General features: G+C 47.8%; 1 protein-coding gene across 1 annotated transcript in view; it reads left to right on the forward strand.

Annotated features, from left to right (window-relative positions):
- Positions 1-23,723, forward strand: part of DNAH2 (dynein axonemal heavy chain 2) — a 1,666,550-nt gene that overhangs the window by 669,778 nt on the left and 973,049 nt on the right. Inside the window, exon 27 of the mRNA XM_069218683.1 lies at positions 14,336-14,492. Coding sequence (XP_069074784.1) covers positions 14,336-14,492 — 157 coding nt within the window. The remainder of the gene's footprint in view (positions 1-14,335; positions 14,493-23,723) is intronic.

The raw sequence follows: 23,723 nt of genomic DNA on the forward strand, positions 1-23,723 counted from the left end.
CCTACAAAACCCCCCTGGTCTGCCCTCCGATGACGCTGGTACTTACCTGCTGGCAGACTGGAACCGGGGCACCCCCTTCTCCATTGAAGCCTATGTGTTTTGGGCACCACTTTGACCTCTGCACCTGACCGGCCCTGAGCTGCTGGTGTGGTAACTTTGGGGTTGCTCTGAACCCCCAACGGTGGGCTACCTTGAACCCAACTTTGAACCCTTTAGGTGGTTTACTTACCTGCAAAACTAACAAACACTTACCTCCCCCAGGAACTGTTGAAAATTGCAGTGTCCAGTTTTAAAATAGCTTATTGCCATTTGTGTGAAAACTGTATATGCTATTTTGCTAATTCAAAGTTCCTAAAGTTCCTAAGTGAAATACCTTTCATTTAAAGTATTGTTTGTAAATCTTGAACCTGTGGTTCTCAAAATAAACTAAGAAAATATGTTTTTCCATATAAAAACCTGTTGGCCTGGAATTGTCTTTGAGTGTGTGTTCCCCATTTATTGCCTGTGTGTGTACAACAAATGCTTAACACTACCCTCTTATAAGCCTACTGCTCAACCACACTACCACAAAATAGAGCATTAGAATTATTTCTTTTTGCCACTATCTTACCTCTAAGGGGAACCCTTGGACTCTGTGCATGCTATTTCTTACTTTGAAATAGTACGTACAGAACCAACTTCCTACAGCGGCCAACTCCTTGGCCGTACTAGGAAGGTACGTTCGCCAGATGGGGGCGGACATGTCAGCTTACGTGGATTTGTTACCTGAGGATGTCAAGGTGGAAGCAAAGAAAGTGCTGCAAGAGGGCGAGCGGATCGCAGTGGAAATTATTGACTGCGCAATAGACATTTTGTTAACAGGATTCCGACAGCTCACAGGGGCAGCGGTCTTGCGTAGGCAGGGGTGGCTCAAGTCTACATCGTCCAGAGGTTCAGAGCCGCATTCTGGATATGGCGTATGATGGGGAAAGTCTATTTGGGAAGCATGTTGAGACATGCTACAGTCCATCAAAACAGATACTGACACGGCGAGATCGCTTGGTACCTTGCAGTACCGCAGGCAGCCCTTTCGTGGGGCAAGAGGTAGAGGAAATTACTCCTTTCGAGGGGGGTTTCAACAATACAGACCCCAGTATCAGTCCTCTACAGCAGGACCCAGACAGCAATACAGCCAACATCAGCAGCATTACCGATTACCACCTACCGCGGCATATCGGCACCCGGCGAAGGGAAGACCAGCGCCACGAGGAAGAGATACCAGCAGAAAACAATGACCAGCTAGCCATACCAGCTTCCTACACTACCAGGGGCTCGAAGGTCGGGGGACGCATCACTTCTCACTTCCTTCGTTGGAAAGTCATAACATCAGACAGGTGGGTGTTGGATGTAGTGGCCAGAGGGCATACTCTGGAGTTCATACAGAAACCACCGGACGTCCCTCCGTCGGGCCCTCCACCTCCACGAGTAGACCAACTCCTCAAGGAAGTACAAGTGATGCTACGCAAGGGAGCAATAGAGCTAGTCCCTGCTCCTCACAGGAACAAGGGGTTCTATTCACGCTTCTTTCTGGTAAAGAAACCTTCAGGAGACTGGCGCCCCATTCTGGACTTAAGGTCGCTAAACAAGTTTCTGAAGAAACAATCGTTCAGGATGGTAACAATGCAGGACATATTGCGCCTCCTGAGTACCGGATATCATATGGCATCCCTAGACCTCCAGGATGCGTATTTTCATGTTCCGATACACCGCAACCATCGAAAATTCCTCAGGTTCAAGGTGGCTGGTATGAATCTACAGTTACGGGTCCTTCCTCTCGGTTTGAAATCAGCCCCCAGAATTTTTACAAAGATGCTGGCTCCAGTGGCAGCTCATCTTCGCCAGTCGGGCAAGCAGGTGTTTCCCTATCTCGACAACTGGCTCATCAAAGCACCCTCAAAAGGTCAAGTTGTGCATCACATATCTCTCTGCCTCCAGTTGTTCGACAATCTGGGGCTTACCGTCAACTACCAGAAGTCACATCTTCACCCCACGCAGACATTGAACTTCTTAGGAGCGGTACTAGACACTGTCAAAAGCAAGGCGTACCCGTCGCAGGAAAGGAAATTAAAGCTCAACAGGTTAGCCCACAACCTTTCGGCAAAAAGTGCGTTTCAGTTCGCACTTACAAGTCATTGCTGGGAATGATCTCGTCATGCATTCGGCTAGTTCCAGACTGCAGACTGTATATGCGGCCCCTGCAAAAGCAATTTGATGTCCAATAGTGCCAGGTTCAGGGCTCTTTCGAGGACAAAATTCTCGTCACATCGGAAATGAGAACAGCCATGGCTTGGTGGGCGACACCGGCAAATTTGTCCAGCGGTCTCACATTTCTTCATCAGGTACCTCGCTATATCGTGACGACGGATGCCTCCCTCGAAGGTTGGGGTGCCCTCCTTCAAGATCTTCAAATCAGTTGTTCCTGGACTCCAAAGGACAGCCAGCTCCACATCAATCAGCTGGAGCTCAAAGCAATAGATTTCGCTCTAAAGGCTTTCTTACCAAGGCTTCAGGGCTCAAATGTCTTAATCAGGACGGACAATACCACGTGCACGTTTTACCTAAACAAGCAGGGTGGCACAAGGTCTCTACAGCTTTCGCAGCAGGCTCAGAACATCTGGAAATGGGCCATAGCGCACAACATTTCTCTGAAAGCAGAGCACGTCCCAGGACACACCAAAGTGCTGGCAGATACCCTGAACAGGACAATTATTCCCTACCACGGGTGGGAACTAGACCAGGAGATTCTGGACCAACTCTTACAGTTATGGGGCAGACCAAACATCGATCTGTTTGCAACGTTCGAGAACAAAAAATGCCCTTACTACGCAAGCTGGCTTCCCCAAAGAGGATCGTGGGGTGATGTATTTTCAATGAGATGGTCCGGCGTTTATGCCTACGCCTTTCCTCCGATCCCACTGATACCGAGAGTCATCAGCAAGATGAAGGCAGAAGGTTGTCGCCTCCTATTAATAGCACCGAGATGGCCCAGACAGGTGTGGTTCACGGAGCTCCTCATGCTCTCGGAACAACCACATGTGCTACTCAAACGGAAGCCATCCCTATTGACGATGCACCGGGGCCAAGTCAGACATCCGGATCCGTCAGCTCTCCACTTATCGGCCTGGCTCCTGAGTTCCATGAGGGCTCCACCGTAAACATCTCTTCTGAATGTAGGGAGATTCTAGCCAGAGCTAGAGCGGATACTACCAATAGGACCTACAGGTTGAAATGGAAGCGTTTTTGTCTGTGGTGCGCAGCTGAAGGGATCCACCCGATTTCCTCCCCTCCAGAACAGGTACTACCGTACTTCTTACACCTAGCAAAGTCTGAACTCTCATACTCATCCATCCGCGTGCACGTGGCGGCAATTTCAAGATACCGCAGGTCTCAGAATACGGTTTCATTATATTCCACCAGAATTGTAAGCAGTCCTGAAAGGCCTGTTGCGTGCTTTTCCACCAGTGCGGAAGCCTCCACTGTTGTGGTCCCTAAACGTGGTCCTGGGCAGCTCATGAAACCTCCTTTTGAGCCCATCCATAGAGCAGAGTTAAAGTTCATTTCATGGAAAACGGCGTTGTTGCTGGCTCTTACCTCCGCTAAGAGAGTGAGTGACATACAGGCATTCACCATCAAAGAGCCTTTTCTTCAGTTCAACACTACTAGCGTAATTCTGAGAGCGAATCCTAAGTACATTCCGAAAGTGCCCTCAACTTTCCATCTGAATGAACTGGTTGTTTTGAAAACCTTTTTTCCTAATCCGCAGACAGTGGCAGAAAAAGCATTGCATTCCCTGGACGTTAAAAGATGTCTAAAGATTTACCTACAAAAGACTCAGAGCATAGCAAGTCAGACCAGTTGTTCGTGGCCTTTGGAGACGCAAGGAAGGGCCTTCCAGTTTCCAAACAGACTGGCCAGGTGGATTGGCCTGGCAATCCAATTCTGTCATATTCAGGCTGGTAAGCCTCTCCACAGCAGGGTAAGAGCCTACACAACAAGGGCGGTAGCCACATGGGCTTCTTCTTCACAGGGGTACCCCTGCGGCAGATCTGTAGTGCGGCCACATGGTCCAGCCAGCATACGTTCACGAAACACTACTGTCTCGAGGAGACGAATAACATGGACACAGCAGTGGGTCAAGCAGTCTTGAGGCATTTGTTTTGTTAAGGTGAGCCTCTTGAATCATCCCACCTCCGCAAGCAGGGTAGGTGAACATCAGTTTCTTATTTGAATCAAGGTTAATTCTTTTCTATTTCTTATTCTTATGGTAGTGCTTGATTATCGTAGCATGCTACATATTAGTTGTAATGCAGAGATCTATGCTTATTATGACTGATTGTTACTTACAGAGGAACATTGTTCCGTTGCCATTTAAAAACTAACTGGAGGTACTGTTACTCTCATTTCTATTGATATTCTGATGTTTGTTCGGATTGTAAAGGTACGGCTACATGTCTACTTAATCAGTATTACTTCTCGCTACTCTAGTTCAAGCATGTGAATCTATGAAAGATCCAGTACTGGAGAAGAAAATTAGTTACTTACCTGTAACTGTGGTTCTCCAGTATTGGTATCTTTCATAGATTCACATGCGACCCGCCCTCCTCCCCGCAGAGGCTCCCCTTCTACATGAGCTCTTAACTTCACACTCGTACTAGAAAATCTGAGGGAAAGAGCCTCAGTTGGGAGTGTTCTAGAGGGTGTGGACGCCTCATTGTCTGAGGCTCAACTTTGGGTCTTTTTGCAAAACGACATGGATAGACTATAAAAGAACATAAGGGGGCCCTTGGGGCCTAGTGTATAAAGTGTACTGCTATGTGTATTTGTTACCGTGAGGCTCCCACCTCGACGACTGGGATGATTAAAGCATGTGAATCCATGAAAGATACCACTACTGGAGAACCACAGTTACATGTAAGTAACTAATTTATTTCTACAGCTTTTGGACATTTCTATCTACTCTGGTGATTCAAACTGGCTGCCATGTCAGAGACACCAAAGAAAGGCCTTTTCAGATCCTGTGCCCCATGTGTAAATTAAAGGTTATATGTGGAGGATCCACATGAGGAGTGTATTTACTGCTTATACCCCAGCCACAAGACTAAGAACTGCAAAATCTGCAGGAAATTTTCTACAGCGACCTTGAAGGACATGGAGGGTCGCCTTCTGTTGTGGCTTGAAAGAGGTAAGACTGGACACTCTGCCTCTGATGAGGACAGTGCCTCTTTTTCTGTTTCTGCCCTTAAAACACCTCTGAAAAGAAAACAGGAAAGTTCTGAGGTTCAAGAGCCACCTAGAAAAATGGCGCAAAAGACACCAAGGGGTCATTGCTCTCCGCAGAAGAAGAAAGTGGGTGCAGAATCCCTAAAAAAAACAAAGAAAACTGCTTCAGAGCTGGCTACTCCTCCTCCTAAAGTGCTTCACAAGTTTAAGAAGCCTAGCTCAGCATCGTCGACGACGCCATCGCCGTCGATACCTTCGTCAACGACTGTTTCATCAGTGACGCCAGTGGTGGTAACTATCTCCATGTCGACGGCAGCGGCTGCAGGATCTCCTTCGACGACATAATCATCCTCGTTGTCAAGACGCCCCATCTCGTCGACGCTTCTCTTGCCGACGACGTCTCTGTCGACGAGGATTCCGACACCTCCGTCGACGATGCTCTCGTCGACGGTTCATCCGGCGTCAGCTACAATGTTTCCAGCGACAATGGTATCGTTGACGCCCCCGTCGACGACAGCTGGTTTCTTGTCTTCAACCCCAAGAATGTTTCCAACCAAGAGGCAAAGAACATCTGTGTTACCTTTGAGTCAATCTGCGCTACATACTCCGCTTAAGAGGCTCTCAAAGGCTCGTTTGACACCTTCTATTACGTCACCAAGCAAAGTTTCAAGGCTCTTGCCATCTAGGTTTTTGGATGGCGATGATGATGATGAGGACTCAGATCAGGATACAATGTTTGGTGTAGCTCGAAGTCCTTCGCAGCTGCACGTAAAATGCCAAGAGTACTCGAATGACGATTCATATTATGGTCAGCAGTATTATGACCCAGTACCACAACAACTCCATATCCATACAATACTTCACGATTAATCGTACGGAGCCGGGAGATCCCTGATGACTCATCCTGGTGTAAGGAAATGCCTCCTTGGCATGGTTACCCCCTGACTTTTTGCCTTTGCTGATGCCAAGTTATGATTTGAAAGTGTGCTGGGACCCTGCTAACCAGGCCCCAGCACCAGTGTTCTTTCCCTAAACTGTACCTTTGTCTCCACAATTGGCACAACCCTGGCACCCAGGTAAGTCCCTTGTAACTGGTACCCCTGGTACCAAGGGCCCTGAAGCCAGGGAAGGCCTCTAAGGGCTGCAGCATGTCTTATGCCACCCTGGGAACTCCTCCCTCAGCACATACACACTGCTTGCCAGCTTGTGTGTGCTGGTGGGGAGAAAATGACTAAGTCGACATGGCACTCCCCTCAGAGTGCCATGCCAACCTCACACTGTCTGTGGTATAGGTAAGTCACCCCTCTAGCAGGCCTTACAGCCCTAAGGCAGGGTGCACTATACCACAGGTGAGGGCATATGTGCTTGAGCACTATGCCCCTACAGTGTCTACGCAAAACCTTAGACACTGTAAGTGCAGGGCAGCCATAAGAGTATATGGTCTCGGAGTCTGTCAAACACGAACTCCACATCACCATAATGGCTAAACTGAAAACTGGGAAGTTTGGTATCAAACTTCTCAGCACAATAAATGCACACTGATGCCAGTGTGCACTTTATTGTAAAATACACCCATAGTGCATCTTAGAGATGCCCCCTGAAAACATACCTGACTTCCAGTGTGGGCTGACTAGTTTCTGCCAGCCTGCCACACACCAGACATGTTGCTGGCCACATGGGGAGAGTGTCTTTGTCGCTCTGTGGCCAGGAACAAAGCCTGTACTGGGTGGAGGTGCTTCTCACCTCCCCCTGCAGGAACTGTAACACCTGGCGGTGAGCCTCAAAGGCTCACCTCCTTTGTTACAGCACCCCAGGGCATCCCAGCTAGTGGAGATGCCCGCCTCTCCGGCCACTGCCCCCACTTTTGGCGGCAAGGCTGGAGGGGATAATGAGAAAAACAAGGAGGAGTCACCCCCCAGTCAGGACAGCCCCTAAGGTGTCCTGAGCTGAGGTGACTCTTACTTTTAGAAATCCTCCATCTTGTAGAAGGAGGATTCCCCCAATAGGATTAGGGATGTGCCCCCCTCCCCACAGGGAGGAGGCACAAAGAGGGTGTAGCCACCCTCAATGACAGTAGCTATTGGCTACTGCCTTCCCAGACCTAAACACACCCCTAAATTCAGTATTTAGGGGCTCCCGGAACCAAGGAAGATAGATTCCTGCAACCTAAAGGAGAAGAAGGACTGCTGACCTGAAGCCCTGCAGTGAAGACGGAGACGACAACTGATTTGGCCCCAGCCCCACCGGCCTGTCTCCCTACTTCGAAGAAAACTGCAACAGCGACGCATTCAACAGTGTCCAGCGACCTCTGAAGCCTCAGAGGACTACCCTGCATCTAAAGGATCAAGAAGCTCCCGAGGACAGCGGCTCTGTTCAAGAAACTGCAACTTTCTGCAACAAAGAAGCAACTTTTAAAGACCACACGTTTCCTGCCGGAAGCGTGAGACTTTCCACTCTGCACCCGACGCCCCCGGCTCGACCTGCAGAAAACAAACACTACAGAGAGGACTCCCCGGCCACTGCGAGCCCATGAGTAGCCAGACTTGACCCCCCTGAGCCCCCACAGCGATGCCTGCAGAGGAAATCCAGAGGCTCCCCCTGACCGCGACTGCCTGTAACAAGGAATCCGACGCCTGGAACCAGCACTGCACCCGCAGCCCCCAGGACCTGAAGGAACCGAACTCCAGTGCAGGAGCGACCCCCAGCCGACCCTCTGCCTAGCCCAGGTGGTGGCTACCCAGAGGAGCCCCCCCCCTGTGCCTGCCTGCATCGTTGAAGAGACCCTCGGGTCTCCCCATTGATTCCTATCAGAAACCCGACGCCTGTTTGCACTCTGCACCCGGCCGCCTCTGTGCCGCTGAGGGTGTACTTTCTGTGCCTGCTTGTGTCCCCCCCGGTGCCCTACAAAACCCCCCTGGTCTGCCCTCCGAGGACGCGGGTACTTACCTGCTGGCAGACTGGAACCGGGGCACCCCTATTTCCATTGAAGCCTATGTGTTTTGGGCACCACTTTGACTGCTGCACCTGACCGGCCCTGAGATGCTGGTGTGGTAACGTTGGGGTTGCCCTGAACCCCCAATGGTGGACTACCTTGGACTCAACTTTGAACCCTGTAAGTGTTTTACTTACCTGTGAACTTAACATTTACTTACCTCCCCCAGGAACTGTTGATTTTCGCAGTGTCCACTTTTAAATTAGCTTATTGCTATGTTGTGTCAAAACTGTACATGCTATTATGATTATTCAAAGTTCCTAGAATACCTGAGTGAAATACCTTTCATTTGAAGTATTACTTGTAAATCTTGAACCTGTGGTTCTTAAAATAAACTAAGAAAATATATTTCTCTATATAAAAGCCTATTGGCATGGAGTAAGTCTTTGAGTGTGTGTTCCTCATTTATTGCCTGTGTGTTTACAACAAATGCTTAACACTACCCTCTGATAAGCCTACTGCTCGACCACACTACCTCAAAATAAAGCATCAGAATTATCTCTTTTTGCCACTATCTTACCTCTAAGGGGAACCCTTCAACTCTGTGCACGCTATTTCTTACTTTGAAATAGTACATACAGAGCCATCTTCCTACACCTGGCCACTAGAATCTAACCCTCAGATGTAATCTGAACAATATTGTGAGCTCCAGACTACATTTGTGAAAGGCTCACAGTGCTTGTATGACCCTGCAGACACAACACTGAACACAAGACCAATTGAATTGACCCCCCAGACCAGAGTACTCCACGTCCTCGGGGTTCAGTTAACTACACAACACGAAGATGTCCCAGACCACCAGATTGTGTTTCTACACTGGATCTTAGGTGCTACCGACCTGAATTTTCCCAGTCCTGATGATGACCCACCTTTGATTTGTTTCTGCAATTGGGTCGAAACGTCGACATATCTTTGAGAGTGGAATATAAAACTGTAAAGAAATTTTATGTGACTTCAGGGCTTCCTGGACTGACGGAGCCGTTAGAAGTCCATAATATTCTTAAACCACCCATTGCACATATTGTAAATATCACCTTCACTTCTCTGCACAATTTTCTCTGCTTTTAATTAGGAGCACCTATTTAGACAAGTATAACCTTGTGCCTACAATGACATGATAAAACAAAAAAACTAAAAAAAGATGCATAATGCAATAAATCACTATTGATATTACAGTTGTTTTTTTGTATACTTAGAATTATTTAATCACTAAATTACCGTGGAAGTCTAGGTTACTTCCCCCTTGCATTGACCATTAATTTACTGGCAGATTACAGAGAGCACTTCTACCCTCAGCGGGAGAAGGATCCCAAGCCAGCATTCACTGCACCAGCTACTCCGGCACCTCTGTCAGTTTTTCCTGCGACGCCACAAATTCCTCTTCAGGCTCCACATACTCCACAGGTCCAGGCCTCTTCTAATGAGGGGGGCAGAGGAAGGGGAGGTTCTCTCAGACCAGGACGAATGGGATGAGTATGTACTCCCAGCACCCCCTTCACCGGAGCCATTAGCAGTCAAATCTCCTCCTGAGGATATTGGCTCTTTCCATAACCTCTTGGAGAAGGCTGCAACGAGGTTTGAGCTGTAGTTGCCATCTATGCAGCAGGACCGTTTTCTATATGATTTCAAAGAGCCACACAGAAAATCGGTCAGGACTATTCCGATTATTGACCATGTCTGGAATCAAGGGCTGAAAATAATGAAGAACCCAGCGACAGTGCCAGCGGTGTTACCAAAGCTGGACAAAAAGTATAAGGCAACAGAGGACGCTCCTGCATGCCTGGTGGGTCACCCAAAACCAGACTCAGTGGTTTCCTAGGCTGCCCAGAGACCCTCCAAGAACCCTTCAGTGCTATATTGGCTCCTCCTGATAAGGACGGAAGGCGCCTGGACAATATTGGGAAGAGGTTCTCTTCTATGTCGGCAATTTTAGTCTGTGCTGCAAATTCCTTGGCATTACTGGGTAGGTACGACAGACAGCTGTGGTCCGACATTTCGCACTCTGTGGATGATCTTTGAGATTCCAGCAAGTCGGAAGCTAAAAAGATCCTTATGGAGGGTCAGTGAACCTCTGCAGAAGTGATTGACTGTGCCCTGGACATTGAAGCCATGGGATTTCGGCTTCTGGCTGGGTCAGCCATCTTAAGGCACCAGGGATGGCTTAAAGCCACAAATTTCAGGTCGGATGTCCAAACAAAGGTCCTGGATCTCCCGCACAATGGCCAAGACCTGTTCGGCAAGCATGTCGATGATGCTCTTTAGGCGATTAAGGCTGATACTGATACTGCTAGGTCTTTGGGATCCCTACAGTACAAGCGCACTCCCTTTCAGGGAGCAAGGGGTAGAGGCCACTCCTCCTTTCGAGGTGGCTACCAGTCTTTTCTATATCCAGCCTACTCCTCCCAGTATCAGTGATCCAGACCCCAGTACCATCAAAGACAGCCTCCGGTGGCGGCATACAGCAGACCTCCTCCTAGAGGAAGATCGGGACGACAGTTCAAGGACGCCTTGCGTAGGCAATGACAACCTCCAAGAGCCGGCTACCCCTCCCTCCATGACTTGTCACCTGCAAAGTTGGAGGCAGATCACAAGCGACAAGTAGGTTCTGGATATCATAACTTATGGTCACCTGCTAGAGTTCACTTGCAGGCCTCCCGAAACTCCTCCTTCCCGGAAGCATCAACGGGAGACAGAGGGCATGTTATCCAAAGGGGCGATAGAGGTAGTCCCCTCTTCGTAACGGTGAAGAGGCTTTTATTCTCGATTCTTCCTCATCAGAAAGAAGTCCCGTTTGTGGAGGCCCATCCTGGATCTGAGGCAGCTCAACAAATATCTCAAAAAGCAATCCTTTCATATGGTAACTTTGAAGGATGTCCTACAGCTTCTCAACAGAGGCAATTTCATGGCTTCCCTAGATCTGCAGGATGCGTATTTCCACGTACCCATTCACCCCAAAAACAGAAAAATGTTGAGATTTATGGTAGCCAGCCAGCACTTTCAATTCAAAGTGTTACCCTTCGGACTCAAATCCACCCCCCAGATTTTAACAACATGCTTAGCCCCAGTTGCTGCATATGAGACGCCTCAAGGACCAGATATTCCCATATCTGGACGATTGGTTGCTGAAGGCTCCAAACATCTCTACCCTACGCCGCTCCCTCAGGACCACATTACGTCTCTTCCAGCAACTAGGTCTCACTCTCAACAGAGACAAGTCACTGCTTTAACCTACCAGAAGGATAGTGTTTCTGGGTGCTATATTGGACATGACTCTTGTTAAAGCCTTTCCTGCAGAAGAACGTCAACTCAATCTTCTGACCCTGGCATACTCATTTCGAAGAAAAAAGTCTCTTTCAGTTCGGAGGTGCAAGTCATTACTGCGGACGATGTCCACCTGTATCAACCTAGTTCTGCACTGTAGCCTTCGGATGCGCCCTCTTCAGGAAGAGCTCGGCAAACAGTGGAAGCAGATGCAAGGGTCCTTCGGGGACATCATTTAGATAACAGCAAGGATGGCGTCTCTCTCCAGTGGTGGTCAACGCCTGCAAACATTTCAGGAGGTATGGAGTTCCTTAATCAAGTCCCTCCGTTTACTATCACGACGGATGCTTCGATGGAGGGGTGGGGAGCGTGTCTCAAAGATCTGCAAGTTAGTGGCAGGTGGCCTCATTCTCATGTGACGCTGCACATCAACCTCCTCGAACTCAGAGCTGTGTACCTTGCACTACAAGCTTTTCTGCCGAGAATCTGAGGTTCGCCGGTGCTTGTCCGGACGGACAATACGACCACCGTGCACTACATAAACAACAAGGCGGAACTTGATCTCACTTGCTTTCCACAGAAGCTCAAGTCATCTGGACCTGGTGCATTGAGAATTCAGTGCACATACAGGAAGAACATCTCCTGGTAGTCAGCAACACCACAGCAGACTCACTAAGCAGGCTAAGCAGATCTTCACACGATGGGAGCTGAACCAGACAGCGCTGGATGCAGTATTTCGCAAGTGGGGGACACGGAAACCTGGACCTCTTCACAACGTCTCAGAATGCGAAATGCCGGTTTTATGCAAGCTGGCATCCCCAACCAGGGTAGTGGGGAAATGCCCTTTCGTTAGCATGGTCAGGGATTTATGCTTACACCTTTCCTCCGATACCCGTTCTTCCACGGGTCATCAGCAAGATCAAATCTGCGCCCTGCCAGATAATTCTAATTGCTCCAGCCTGGCCATGTCAGCCGTGGTAGACAGAGATTCTGTTGCTGTCTTTGTGTCCTCCCATCAGGTTAGCACCCATACCGAACCTGCTCACCATCAGCCAGGGCCAAGTGAGGCATCCGGATCCCAAGCATCTCTGATTATGTGCATGGCTCCTGAGTTGAATGAATTCGGCCATCTAGATATTCCCATTGACCGTCAAACAGTTTTGGCTAAGGTACGTGCAGATAGTACCAATAAGACGTACACCTTAAAATGGAAGCAGTTATGTTTATGGTGTACTGCGAATAACATTCATCCGCTTACATCTGTTCCAGAGCAGGTCTTGCCGTACCTTCTCCACCTGGTGAAGTCTGGTCTTGCGCGTGCATCCATTAAGGTTCACTTAGCTGCCATCTCCAGATATAGACGACTATCCAAAGGGCCGTCCCTCTGGTCTCATCGGCTTATCAAGCAGTTTATAAAGGGGGTGTTCCTATCCTTTCCTTCAGCCAAACGACCTCCTCCATCTTGGCAACTGAATACAGTCCTGAGTCAGTTGATGAAGGAACCATTCAAGCCTATTCATAAATCAGACGTTAAGTATCTTACCTGGAAGGTAGCGCTCCTCTTAGCATTAAACTCCGCTCGCAGAGTAAGCGAGATACAAGCCTTTACCATCCAAGAGCCTTTCATGAGGTTTACAAAGGATAAAGTCATCCTACAGACAAACCCAAAATGTATTCCCAAAGAGCCAACTGATTTACACATTAACAAGCCAGTAGTGCTAAAGACTTTCTTTCCGCGGCCTCAGACTGGGGCAGTTAAGTGGAGGACAACATACGCTTTCACAAAGCATTACTGGCTGGATCCTGAGACGCTCCATGATGCCGCGGTGGGTCAAGCAGTTCTAAGACATTTGTTCGGATAAAGTGAGCTGTTTGTTTCCCTCCATCTGCTTCTGGTTTAATATCACATTTTCTGTTCATTATTAACGTGCCTTTCTTGCATATTCATATATGTTTTAAAGCTGTATTTTATTGCTTTGCATGTAACTGTCTAATTACAATGTATTTTTATAATGATTGGGATAGACAGTATTGCTTGATACAGAAAATGTTAGTTACTGCTTTTTACTCTTATTCAAGCATGTGAATCTATGAAAGTTCCAATACTGGAGTAAGAAATAAGTCACTTACCTGTAACTGTAGTTCTCCAGTATTGGAAGCTTTCATAGATTCACATGCGGCCCGCCCGCCTCCCCGGAGGAGCTCACCTTCTCTCGTCTCAGTGTTCTGGGTTATTTCAGCACTTATGCTTGGAAAATCTGAGTGAAGGCAGCTCCTCACAGGAGGTTCTATAAGGGTGAGGCAATCTGATTGGTTCAAGTTTGAGTTTGGGTTTATTTTACAAAACGACTATGATGGGTTATTATGTTGAGGCCTAGTTCATGTAATGTGTGCATACATCTTCAGGCCTGATTTTATCTTCCACCGGGGACTCCCATCTCGACGACGGGGAAGTATTCAAGCATTTGAATCTATGAAAGCTTCCACTACTGGAGAACTACAGTTACAGGTAAGTAACGTATTTCTTACTGGGAGTGAGGTTTATACCAGTTGTGGTAAATACCTCCTTTTCAGAGTTTGTAACCCAGAAATGAGGCTTAGCGTGCAGAATTGGTATAAATTGGATCAGATTCTACCTTCTGGAATTAATTAGGGGAAACTGTGAGGGTGTGATAATTAACCCCTGTTTACACAGGAATTAAAATGTAGCCCTTAATGTGTAAGAGAGGCCATATTATGCAATGGGTAGCAAATCTGATTTTTATCTGCATCATCATTACACCTTTTTCCTCATTTTTACCCTTATGCTCGATTTTTTTGTAGGCACTGGGCACAGGTGAAGAATGAGATCCAGAAGACGTTTGACCAGTCAGCAGATGACTTCACGCTTGAGAAAATTGTGGAGCTGGGCTTAGAACAGCACTATGACAAAATCAATGAAATCTCATCCGCAGCAACCAAGGAGCTTGCTATTGAGCAGGTATCTATTACTTAATCAAGTATTATACTTGCCCCTGGAAAGCTTGTTAAGGAGCTGATATACACGTAAGGTCAAGGATGACATTTGGCCATATCATTTTCTCTCAGGGCCACGTAAAATATAGGATGTCTTTTCAGATGTTGATTATTTCACTGTTGGTACCATGTTCTGAATCTTGTATGTATGTGTTGTAGGAAGTTGGCTCTGTATATACTATTTCAAAGTAAGAAATAGTGTGCACAAAGTCCAAGGGTTCCCCTTAGAGGTAAGATAGTGGCAAAATTAGATAATTCTAATGCTCTATTTAGTGGTAGTGTTGTTGAGCAGTAGCCTTATCAGAGGGTAGTGTTAAGCATTTGTTGTACACACACAGGCAATAAACGAGGAACACACACTCAAAGACTTACTCCAGGCCAATAGGTTTTTATATAGACAAATATGTTTTCTTAGTTTATTTTAAGAACCACAGGTTCAAGATTTGAAGTAAATACATAAAATGCAAGGTACTCCACACAGGTAAGTTAGGAACTTTGAATAAAAGCAATATCATAGACAGTCTTGGTTAAAATGGCAATAAGCTATTTTAAAAGTGGACACAGTGCAAAAATCAACAGTTCCTGGGGGAGGTAAGTAAAGATTAGATTGTGAGGTAAGTAAGACACTTACAAGTCTCAGTTCCTGGGCATAGGCAGCCCACCGTTGGTGGTTCAAGGCAACCCCAAAGTTACCACACCAGCAGCTCAGGGCCGATCAGGTGCAGAGGTCAAAGAGGTGCCCTAAACACATAGGCACCTATGTAGAACAGAGGTGCTCCGGTTCCAGTCTGCCAGCAGGTAAGTACCCACGTCCTCGGGGGGCAGACCAGGGGGGTTTTGTAGAGCACTGGGGGGGGGGACAAGTAGGCACACAAAACACACCTTCAGCGGCACAGGGGCGGCCGGGTGCAGTGTGCAAAGCAAGTGTCGGGTTTTAGATAGGAAACAATGGAGGGACCTGGGGGTCACTCTAGCGGTGCAGGCAGGCACGGGGGGACTTCTCAGGCCAGCCACCACCTGATTTTCTGGGTTCCGGGGTGCCCCTAAATACTAAATTTAGGGGGGTGTTTAGGTCTGGGAGGGCATTAGCCATTGGCTACTGTCCTGGAGGGTGGCTACACCCTCTTTGTGCCCCCTCCCTGTGGGGACGGGGACTCATCCATAATCCTATTGGGGGAATCCTCCAAATCTAAGATGGAGGATTTCTAAAGGCAGGGGTCACCTCAACTCAGGGCACCTTAGGGGCTGTCCTGACTGGTGGGTGACTCCTCCTTGTTTTCTAATTATCTCCTCCAGCCTTGCCTCCAAAAGTGGGGGCAGTGGCCGGAGGGACGGGCATCTCCACTAGCTGGGATGCTCTGGGGCTCTGTAACAAAGGGGGTGTTACAGTTCCTGCAGGGGGAGGTGAGAATCACCTCCACCCAGTACAGGCTTTGTTACTAGCCACAGAATGACAAAGGCACTCTCCCCATGTGGCCAGCAACATGTCTGGTGTGTGGCAGGCTGGCAAAACTAGTTAGCCCACACTGGAAGTCGGGTATGTTTTCAGGGGGCATCTCTAAGATGCCCTCTGGGGTGTATTTCACAATAAAATGTACACTGGCATCAGTGTGCATTTATTGTGCTGAGAAGTTTGATACCAAACTTCCCAGTTTTCAGTGTAGCCATTATGGTGCTGTGGAGTTCGTGGTTGACAGACTCCCAGACCATATACTCTTATGGCTACCCTGCACTTACAATGTCTACGTTTTTGCTTAGACACAGTAGGGGCATAGTGCTCATGCACCTATGGTATAGTGCACCCTGCCTTAAGGCTGTAAGGCCTGCTTGAGGGGTGACTTATCTATGCCATGGGCAGTGTGAGGTTGGCATGGCACCCTGAGGGGAGTGCCATGTCGACTTAGTCATTTTCTCCCCACCAGCACACACAAGCTGGCAAGCAGTGTGCCTGTGCTGAGTGAGGGGTCCCCAGGGTGGCGTAAGACATGCTGCAGCCCTTAGAGACCTTCCCTGGCATCAGGGCCCTTGGTACCAGGGGTACCAGTTACAAGATACTTACCTGGATGCCAGGATGTGCCAATTGTGGAGACAAAGGTACAGGTTTAGGGAAAGAACACTGGTGCTGGGGCCTGGTTAGCAGGCCTCAGCACACTTTCCAATCATAACTTGTCATCAGCAAAGGCAAAAAGTCAGGGGGTAACCATGCCAAGGAGGCATTTCCTTACACACATAAAGACTGCTTATACTGCTTGTACCCAGAACACCAGGTGAAAGACTGCAAGATATGCCGTACTTTCTCTACAAAAACCCTCAGGGACTGTGAGGGTAGACTCTTAACATGGCTACAGGCAAAATCCTGTATTTCAGGTGAGGAGAGTGAGTCAGAAAGGCCACATAAAAGGTCCGAATCTGAGGACCTGGGTCAGGTGGAAAGATCCAGAAAGCTGAAAAAATGCATCATAAGGAAGGTGCAAAAGGTTTACAGGGCTCAATTTCATCTGAGCCATCCTCTCCTCGACAAAAAAAGGAGTCGTCTCACCGTTCTCCTTCGTCTGAGCCTTCTACCTCTAGAAAGGTATCCATTAAAATCAAGTCGACGACGACACCACTGTCAACGACAGTGACGACGATGACGGTTTTCACATCTACTGTCTCCACCACCTCATCGACGTCGGCGATGACTACATCGACGTCCGTGGTATTACTTCTATTAAACCTCCGTTGACAAAGCCTCCAGAAAAAACTGCGTCGCTGAAGTCAACATTGACTCCTTCGTTGACAAGAACATCGTCGATGTCAACGTCTATGAAAGCGCTGTCGACTGCCACACCGCTGACGAGAGCTCCGTTGGCTGCATCACCATCGACGAGGACACCGTCGACTACACCACCGTCGTCGACGAGACCGCGGTTGATGGAAAGATCATCCACTATGGCGGTGCCGTCGACGGGACTATCGTCGTTGACACCATCAACGATGCCAATGGTGGCTGTGAGTCAAATGGAGGCTATTCCTAATTCTTCTGGGTCTCCTGGTCTTCGAGCCACAGTTAAAATCACAGCAATGTCCAGATCGACGATCTATCTTACAGATACTTCACCAAGTAAGGTGTCAACTATTACCTAGTCATCTGCTGGACTGGGAAGAGTCGGATGAGGGTCCATTTGGGGACTGCGCAAGGCCCATCCCAGTTGCATGTCACATACCAGGAAGAGGATGATGATAATGAGTATGATCAATATCAACCTTATTACTCTCATCAGGAGCACTATTATCAACCGCCGCCTTAACCAAGAGATTCTGTCCAGATGCCTGCCTCTTTGATCCAGGACTTGCAGTCAATGTTGCAGGATTATAGGAGGAGGTTCCCAGCTACAGCAGAGGATCAACCGCCACCTCCAACTTCTCCTGTTACGCCAAGGAGCGTACCTCCACCTCCAGCTACTCCTAGGATGACTCCGCATTCTGTGTTAACTGCTCCCTCTGGAGATGACGTTTCGACATCTGGGGAAGAGGAAGAAGAAGGTGAAATATCGATGCCACAGCATCCTAGTGAGGAATGGGATGACTACCTAGCCCCCACTCCTTCTCCACACCCTCCTCGCCCTTCAGATTCTCCACCGGAGGATATAGGTGGTTCTCACAATTTAATGGATAGGGCGGTCACACGTTTCCACTTGGCAACATCTGTCTCACAGTCTGAATGCTTCCTCCATGATTTTAAAGAGCAAGCAAGTAAGTCTGTGAGGGCCATCCCTATCATTGACTTCATATGGTTCGAGGGGATCAAGATCATGCACAACCCGGCAACAGTTCCACCAGTGCCACAGAAACTTGACAAGAAATATAAGGCAATTCAGGACTCTCCGGCATGTTTGACTGGTCATCCAAAGCCAGACTCTGTCATCTCTCAAGCTGCTCAAAGGCATTCCAAGAACCCGTCAGCACCTTTATCTACTCCTCCGGATAGAGAAGGAAGGAGATTAGATAACGTGGACAAGAGATTCTCGTCCATGTCAGCCATAACTGTTAGGGCAGCAAATTCCTTAGCGATTTTGGGATGATATGATCGACAAAAGTGGTCGGATATGCAGGCTTTCATTGACCTCATCCCAGAAAGCAAAGAAGCAGAGGCACGAAAGATCCTCCAAGAAGGAGAGCGCATGTCTGAAGAGATAATTGACTGTGCCCTAGATATAGCCACCACCGGCTTTCGTCAACTGGCTGGAACTGCAGTATTATGCTGCCAGGGTTGGCTAAAAGCCACCTCTTTCAGACCAGAGGTGCAGTCCAGAATTCTTGACATGCCGTACGATGGAGAATCTCTCTCCGGCAAGCATGTAGACGACGCATTGCAGGCCATCAAGGCTGACACAGATACTGCTAGGTCCCTAGGTACTTTGCAGTTCTGGAAACAGCCCTTTCGGGGTGCAAGAGGAAGGGGATTTACCACATTTCGAGGTTCCTATCACTGTCAGTATTAACAACCTCAATATAGACCGACCTATCAGCAGCAGTATAGACAACCATCCACTGCTTCATACTCCAGACAAGGAGGAAGGAGAAAACAGAGTTCCCAAACCTGTGATCAACCTAGAAAACAATGATCATTATCAGGCACTGGCTATCTTTCCCCATTATTTACAGAATCACCAAGTGGGAGCAAACATCTCCAATTACCTCCAGAATTGGAAAAGCATAACATCAGAAAAGTGGGTGCTGGATTTAGTGGCACGAGGTCATACCTTGGAATTTATACAAAAAACACTGCACCATCCACCAGGAACATTCAAACCGTTCCATCTTCGCTTGCTTCAGCAGGAGGTGCTCCTGATGCTCGCCAAGTGAGTGATAGAAGAGGTTCCGGTTCAGCAAATAGGACTCGGGTTCTATTCCCAGTTCTTTCTAATAAAGAAGAGGTCAGGGGAATGGAGACCGATCCTAGATCTCAGAAAGCTGAACAAGTTCCTTCGGAAGCAATCCTTTCGGATGATCACGCTGTTGGATATCCTACACCTTTTGAATCCTGGAGACTTTATGACAACAATGGATCTCCAGGATGCTTATTTTCACATACCGATACATCAGAAACATTGCAAGTATCTCCGCTTTACTCTGGCCGGTGCCCACTATCAATTCAAAGTTCTCCCATTCGGTCTGAAGTCAGTTCCACTAATTTTCACAAAATGTCTTGCCCCAGTCGCAGTTTTTCTCCAGAACAGGGGTTTTCAGGTGTTTTCATACCTGGACGACTGGCTCATAAAAGCTCCTTCATCACAACTAGCGTCCAAGGCTGCAAACACCTGCCTAGAATTATTTCACAGTTTGGGACTAGCAGTAAATTTCCAGAAGTCAGTCATCCTTCCCACACGCAGGATAGTCTTCTTGGGTGCAGAACTCAACACCATCGAAAACAAGGCATACCTCACTCCGACATGGCAGCAGAAACTAACCAACTTGGCTGTCAGTATTTCCAGAAAAAAGGCAGTTTCAGTACGACTGTTTAAGTCGCTCCTAGGTATGATTTCCTCAGCCATCGTCCTCTTTCATCTAGCAAGGTTGAGAATGAGACCTTTGCAGGAGGAGGTACAGCTCCAATGGACTCAGTCGCAAGGATCCTTTGACGATTCACTAAGTGTTACACCAAGAATGCTACAGGCTTTGCGATGGTGGTCTCAGGTCAACCATCTCTCTCAAGGGCTCATCTTTCTAATGCCAATAACAGATTTTATCATCACAACAGAAGCTTCCTTGGAAGGCTGGGGAGGCCATTTACAGGACATGCACATTCAGGAAAGATGGTCAGATGCGCAGAAATGAATGCACATAAATCTGTTGGCATTAAAGGCGATCCATCTCATGCCCAAGGCATTTCTTCCACGCATTGCAGGGTCATCAGTGTTGGTCCGGACGGACAACACAACAAGCATATTTTATATCAACAAGCAGGGAGGAACGAGACCCCTCTCCCTCTCGAGGGAAGCTCAATCTCTTTGGGACTGGTTCACACTGCACAACATTCGCCTCAGGGTGGAGCACCTGCCAGGTGTCAACAATGTACCGGCGGAACCATTGACTAAGCGCCCGAAAGCTCACGGCACGAGAGCAGTCTCCACATTGGCTGCTCTGTTCCAGGGCATTACTCTGGATAAAATATGTCAGGCTGCGACGTGGAAGACTACGCACTCCTTTACGCAGCACTACTGTTTGGAGTCATCACAAAGAACTGACTCTCTAGTTGGACAGGCTGTCTTACGTCATCTCTTTCACTAAGGTGAGATCTTTCTTTTATTATGTAGAGACAATTCTATATGCAATAGTCTATAGTTACTATGCAGTATTGTTTGAGATTCTGTGATATATTTGTGTATATATATATATATATATATATATATATATATATGTATATTTATTTTATGCTCATAATGCAAGATTTATAAGCTTGTTATTTGGTAATATGTTTTAGAGGATTTCTATGCTCGCACCAACCATCCACTGCAGGCATGATGTTTATTAATAGTTCTGCTAGCTATTCAGATTCAAGCATGTGAATTTATGAAAGATCCAATACTGGATAAGAAAACAAGGGCCAGATGTAGCAAAAGTTTTTACCCATTCTCTGTCTATGGGAAAAAGTGTTCGTACATATGGCCCCAAGTTACTCACCTGTAACTACAGTTATCCAGTATTGGTATCTTTCATAAATTCGCATGCGTACCCACCTCCCCTTAGACGCTCGCATTTCCTTCTCAGGTCATGGTCTTCACTCTTGTGCTAGAAAATCTGAGGGAAAGAACCTCTCTGGAGAGTGTTCTAGAGGGTGATGGTGCCTGATTAGCCAGCAGCCAGGTTTGGTCCTTTTCACAAAAGGACTTCGATAGGCTATATGAGTGATTTGGGTTACCATTATAGCCAAAGGGAATATTTTTGTTTGTTCATTATTGCTTTTCATGTACTGTGGGACTCCCATTTCGACGACGGGGATGATTCAAACATGTGAATTTATGAAAGATACCAATACTGGATAACTGTAGTTACAGGTAATTAACTTGTTTTCTTCCATCACTTGTGGTCCTTTACATTAGAAAAATATGTCTTCCAGATTATTCGAAGGGGCTTCCCTCTTCTCTTCAAATCCTCCCCCCCTCCTATACCTCCAAACACACAGTTGTCTGACAGGATCATTTGACCATGCTGTGCAAGGAAGTCATGCCACTCCTGGCCAAGGGAGCTATAGTGAGTGTGCCGATTTCAGAAAAAGGCAGTGGTTGTTATTCCCGCTACTTTCTGATTCCCAAAAAGAAGAAAGGTCTTTGGCGTATCCTAGAACATCAAACCCTCAATCGCTTCCTCAAAAAGGAGAAATTCAAGATGCTCACTTTGGCTCAGTACTTGTCTGTCCTAGACCAAGGAGGCTAGATGGTAGCGTTGGACTTGCAGAATGTGTACTTCCATATATCTATCCTGCCTGCCCACAGACATTACCAGCGGTTTACGGCAGGCCACGAGTACTTTCAGTTCCCATGCTCCCCTTTAGCCTTACCAGTGCCCCTTGGGTGTTCACCAAGGTGATGGCAGTGGTTGCAACTCATCTGCGGAGATCAGACGTATCAGTCTTCCCCTATCTTGATGACTGGCTATTGAAGGCAGGTTCACCTGAGTCTGTTGTCTCCCACCTCCAGACTACAGCAGACCTACTGCATTAGCGGGGGTTCACTATGAACATGACGCAATCACATCTAACTCCCTCTCAGATGCTCCCTTTCATCGAAGCTGTTCTGCACACAGTGCAGTTTTGGGCTTCTCCTCCAGAGAATTGAGTCCAGGATATTCAGCCTTTATCCTGGGTTTCTGTGAGAATGATTGTGAGGCTGGTGGGCTTCATTACCTCCTGCATCGTTCTGGTAACTCATGCTAGACGACATGAGCGGGCTCTGCAGTGGGACGTGAAGTTCTTGTGGGCACAGCATCAGTGAAATCTGTCTGACATGGTCCAGATCTCGGAGGGAACTTCAGTGGTGGATAACAAATCGCGATTTGGTCAGAGACAGACCCCTCTCCTGGCCCCAAGCATATCTTACAGTCGTGACAGATGCATTAGTCCTAGGATGGAGCGGCCATCTGGGAGAGGTATCTGGACTCCACACCAACTTGCCGGAGCTCCGAGCGATCTGACTGGCATTGAAGGACTTCCTTCTCTCCATCAAGGGATGGCTAGTGCAGTTGTTCACGGACAACACCACCACCATGCGGTACTGGAACAGGGCAGGTTGTGGTCGTGGACCCTATGTCAAGAGGCCCTGATTATCTGAACATGGCTAGAACAGGAGGGCATATCCCTAGTGGTTCAACACCAGGCAGGTTCTCTGAACGCCAGGGTGGACAAACTCAGCCACTGTTGTCTAACAGATCACAAGTGGTGTTTCCATCCGGAGGTGGCGCAGCATCTCTTGCAGCAGTGTAGAGAGCCTTGGTTAGATCTGTTTGCCTCAGAAGAGAGTGCACTATGTCAGCAGTGCTGCACGTTGGTCTTTCCTAGGCAGCTATCGCTTGAAGATGCTTTTCACCTCAAGTGGATTTCACGCCTCCTGTATGCCTTTCCTCCCATACCGCTTTTGTCCAGAGTTCTCAAGAAGATCAAGAACATATGGGCCCATGTCATCCTTGTGGCTCCGGACTGGGCACAGAGAGTCTGGTATCCCAAGCTCATCAGGATGAGCACTGATCATCCAGTCAGGCTGCCCCTTGGGTAAGATCTTCTGTTTCAGCAGCAGGGAAGAGTCCCTCCGCCCGAACCTGTGGCCTGTAAGACTTCTTGCTTGGAGATTGAGCAACAACAGTTGACAGCCTTCGATCTCCCCCCCCCCCGAAGTCTGTAACCTCATTCTGGCAGCCAGGCGTTGCTCCACAATGACTGTGTACACCTGCTGATGGCAAAATGTGTAAGTTATTGTACAGAAAAGTCTATTTACCCTCTTTCTGCTCCTCTTTCTGATATCCTTCTTTTCAATCTTACCCTCGCCCCGCAGGGCTCTGCTGTGGGGAATATTAAGGATTAATTATCTGCTCTGTCCACCTTCCTGTGGCTGCCTGACCAACCCTCTTTTTTTTAAGGCCCCTATTGTAAATAGATTTCTTAAATGTCTTATCCATATGTTTCCCCCTTTGCCATTCATTATGCCTCACTAGGAACTCA

Source organism: Pleurodeles waltl, chromosome 12, assembly GCF_031143425.1.
Source record: "Pleurodeles waltl isolate 20211129_DDA chromosome 12, aPleWal1.hap1.20221129, whole genome shotgun sequence".
In the NCBI taxonomy this organism is placed as follows: domain Eukaryota; kingdom Metazoa; phylum Chordata; class Amphibia; order Caudata; family Salamandridae; genus Pleurodeles; species Pleurodeles waltl.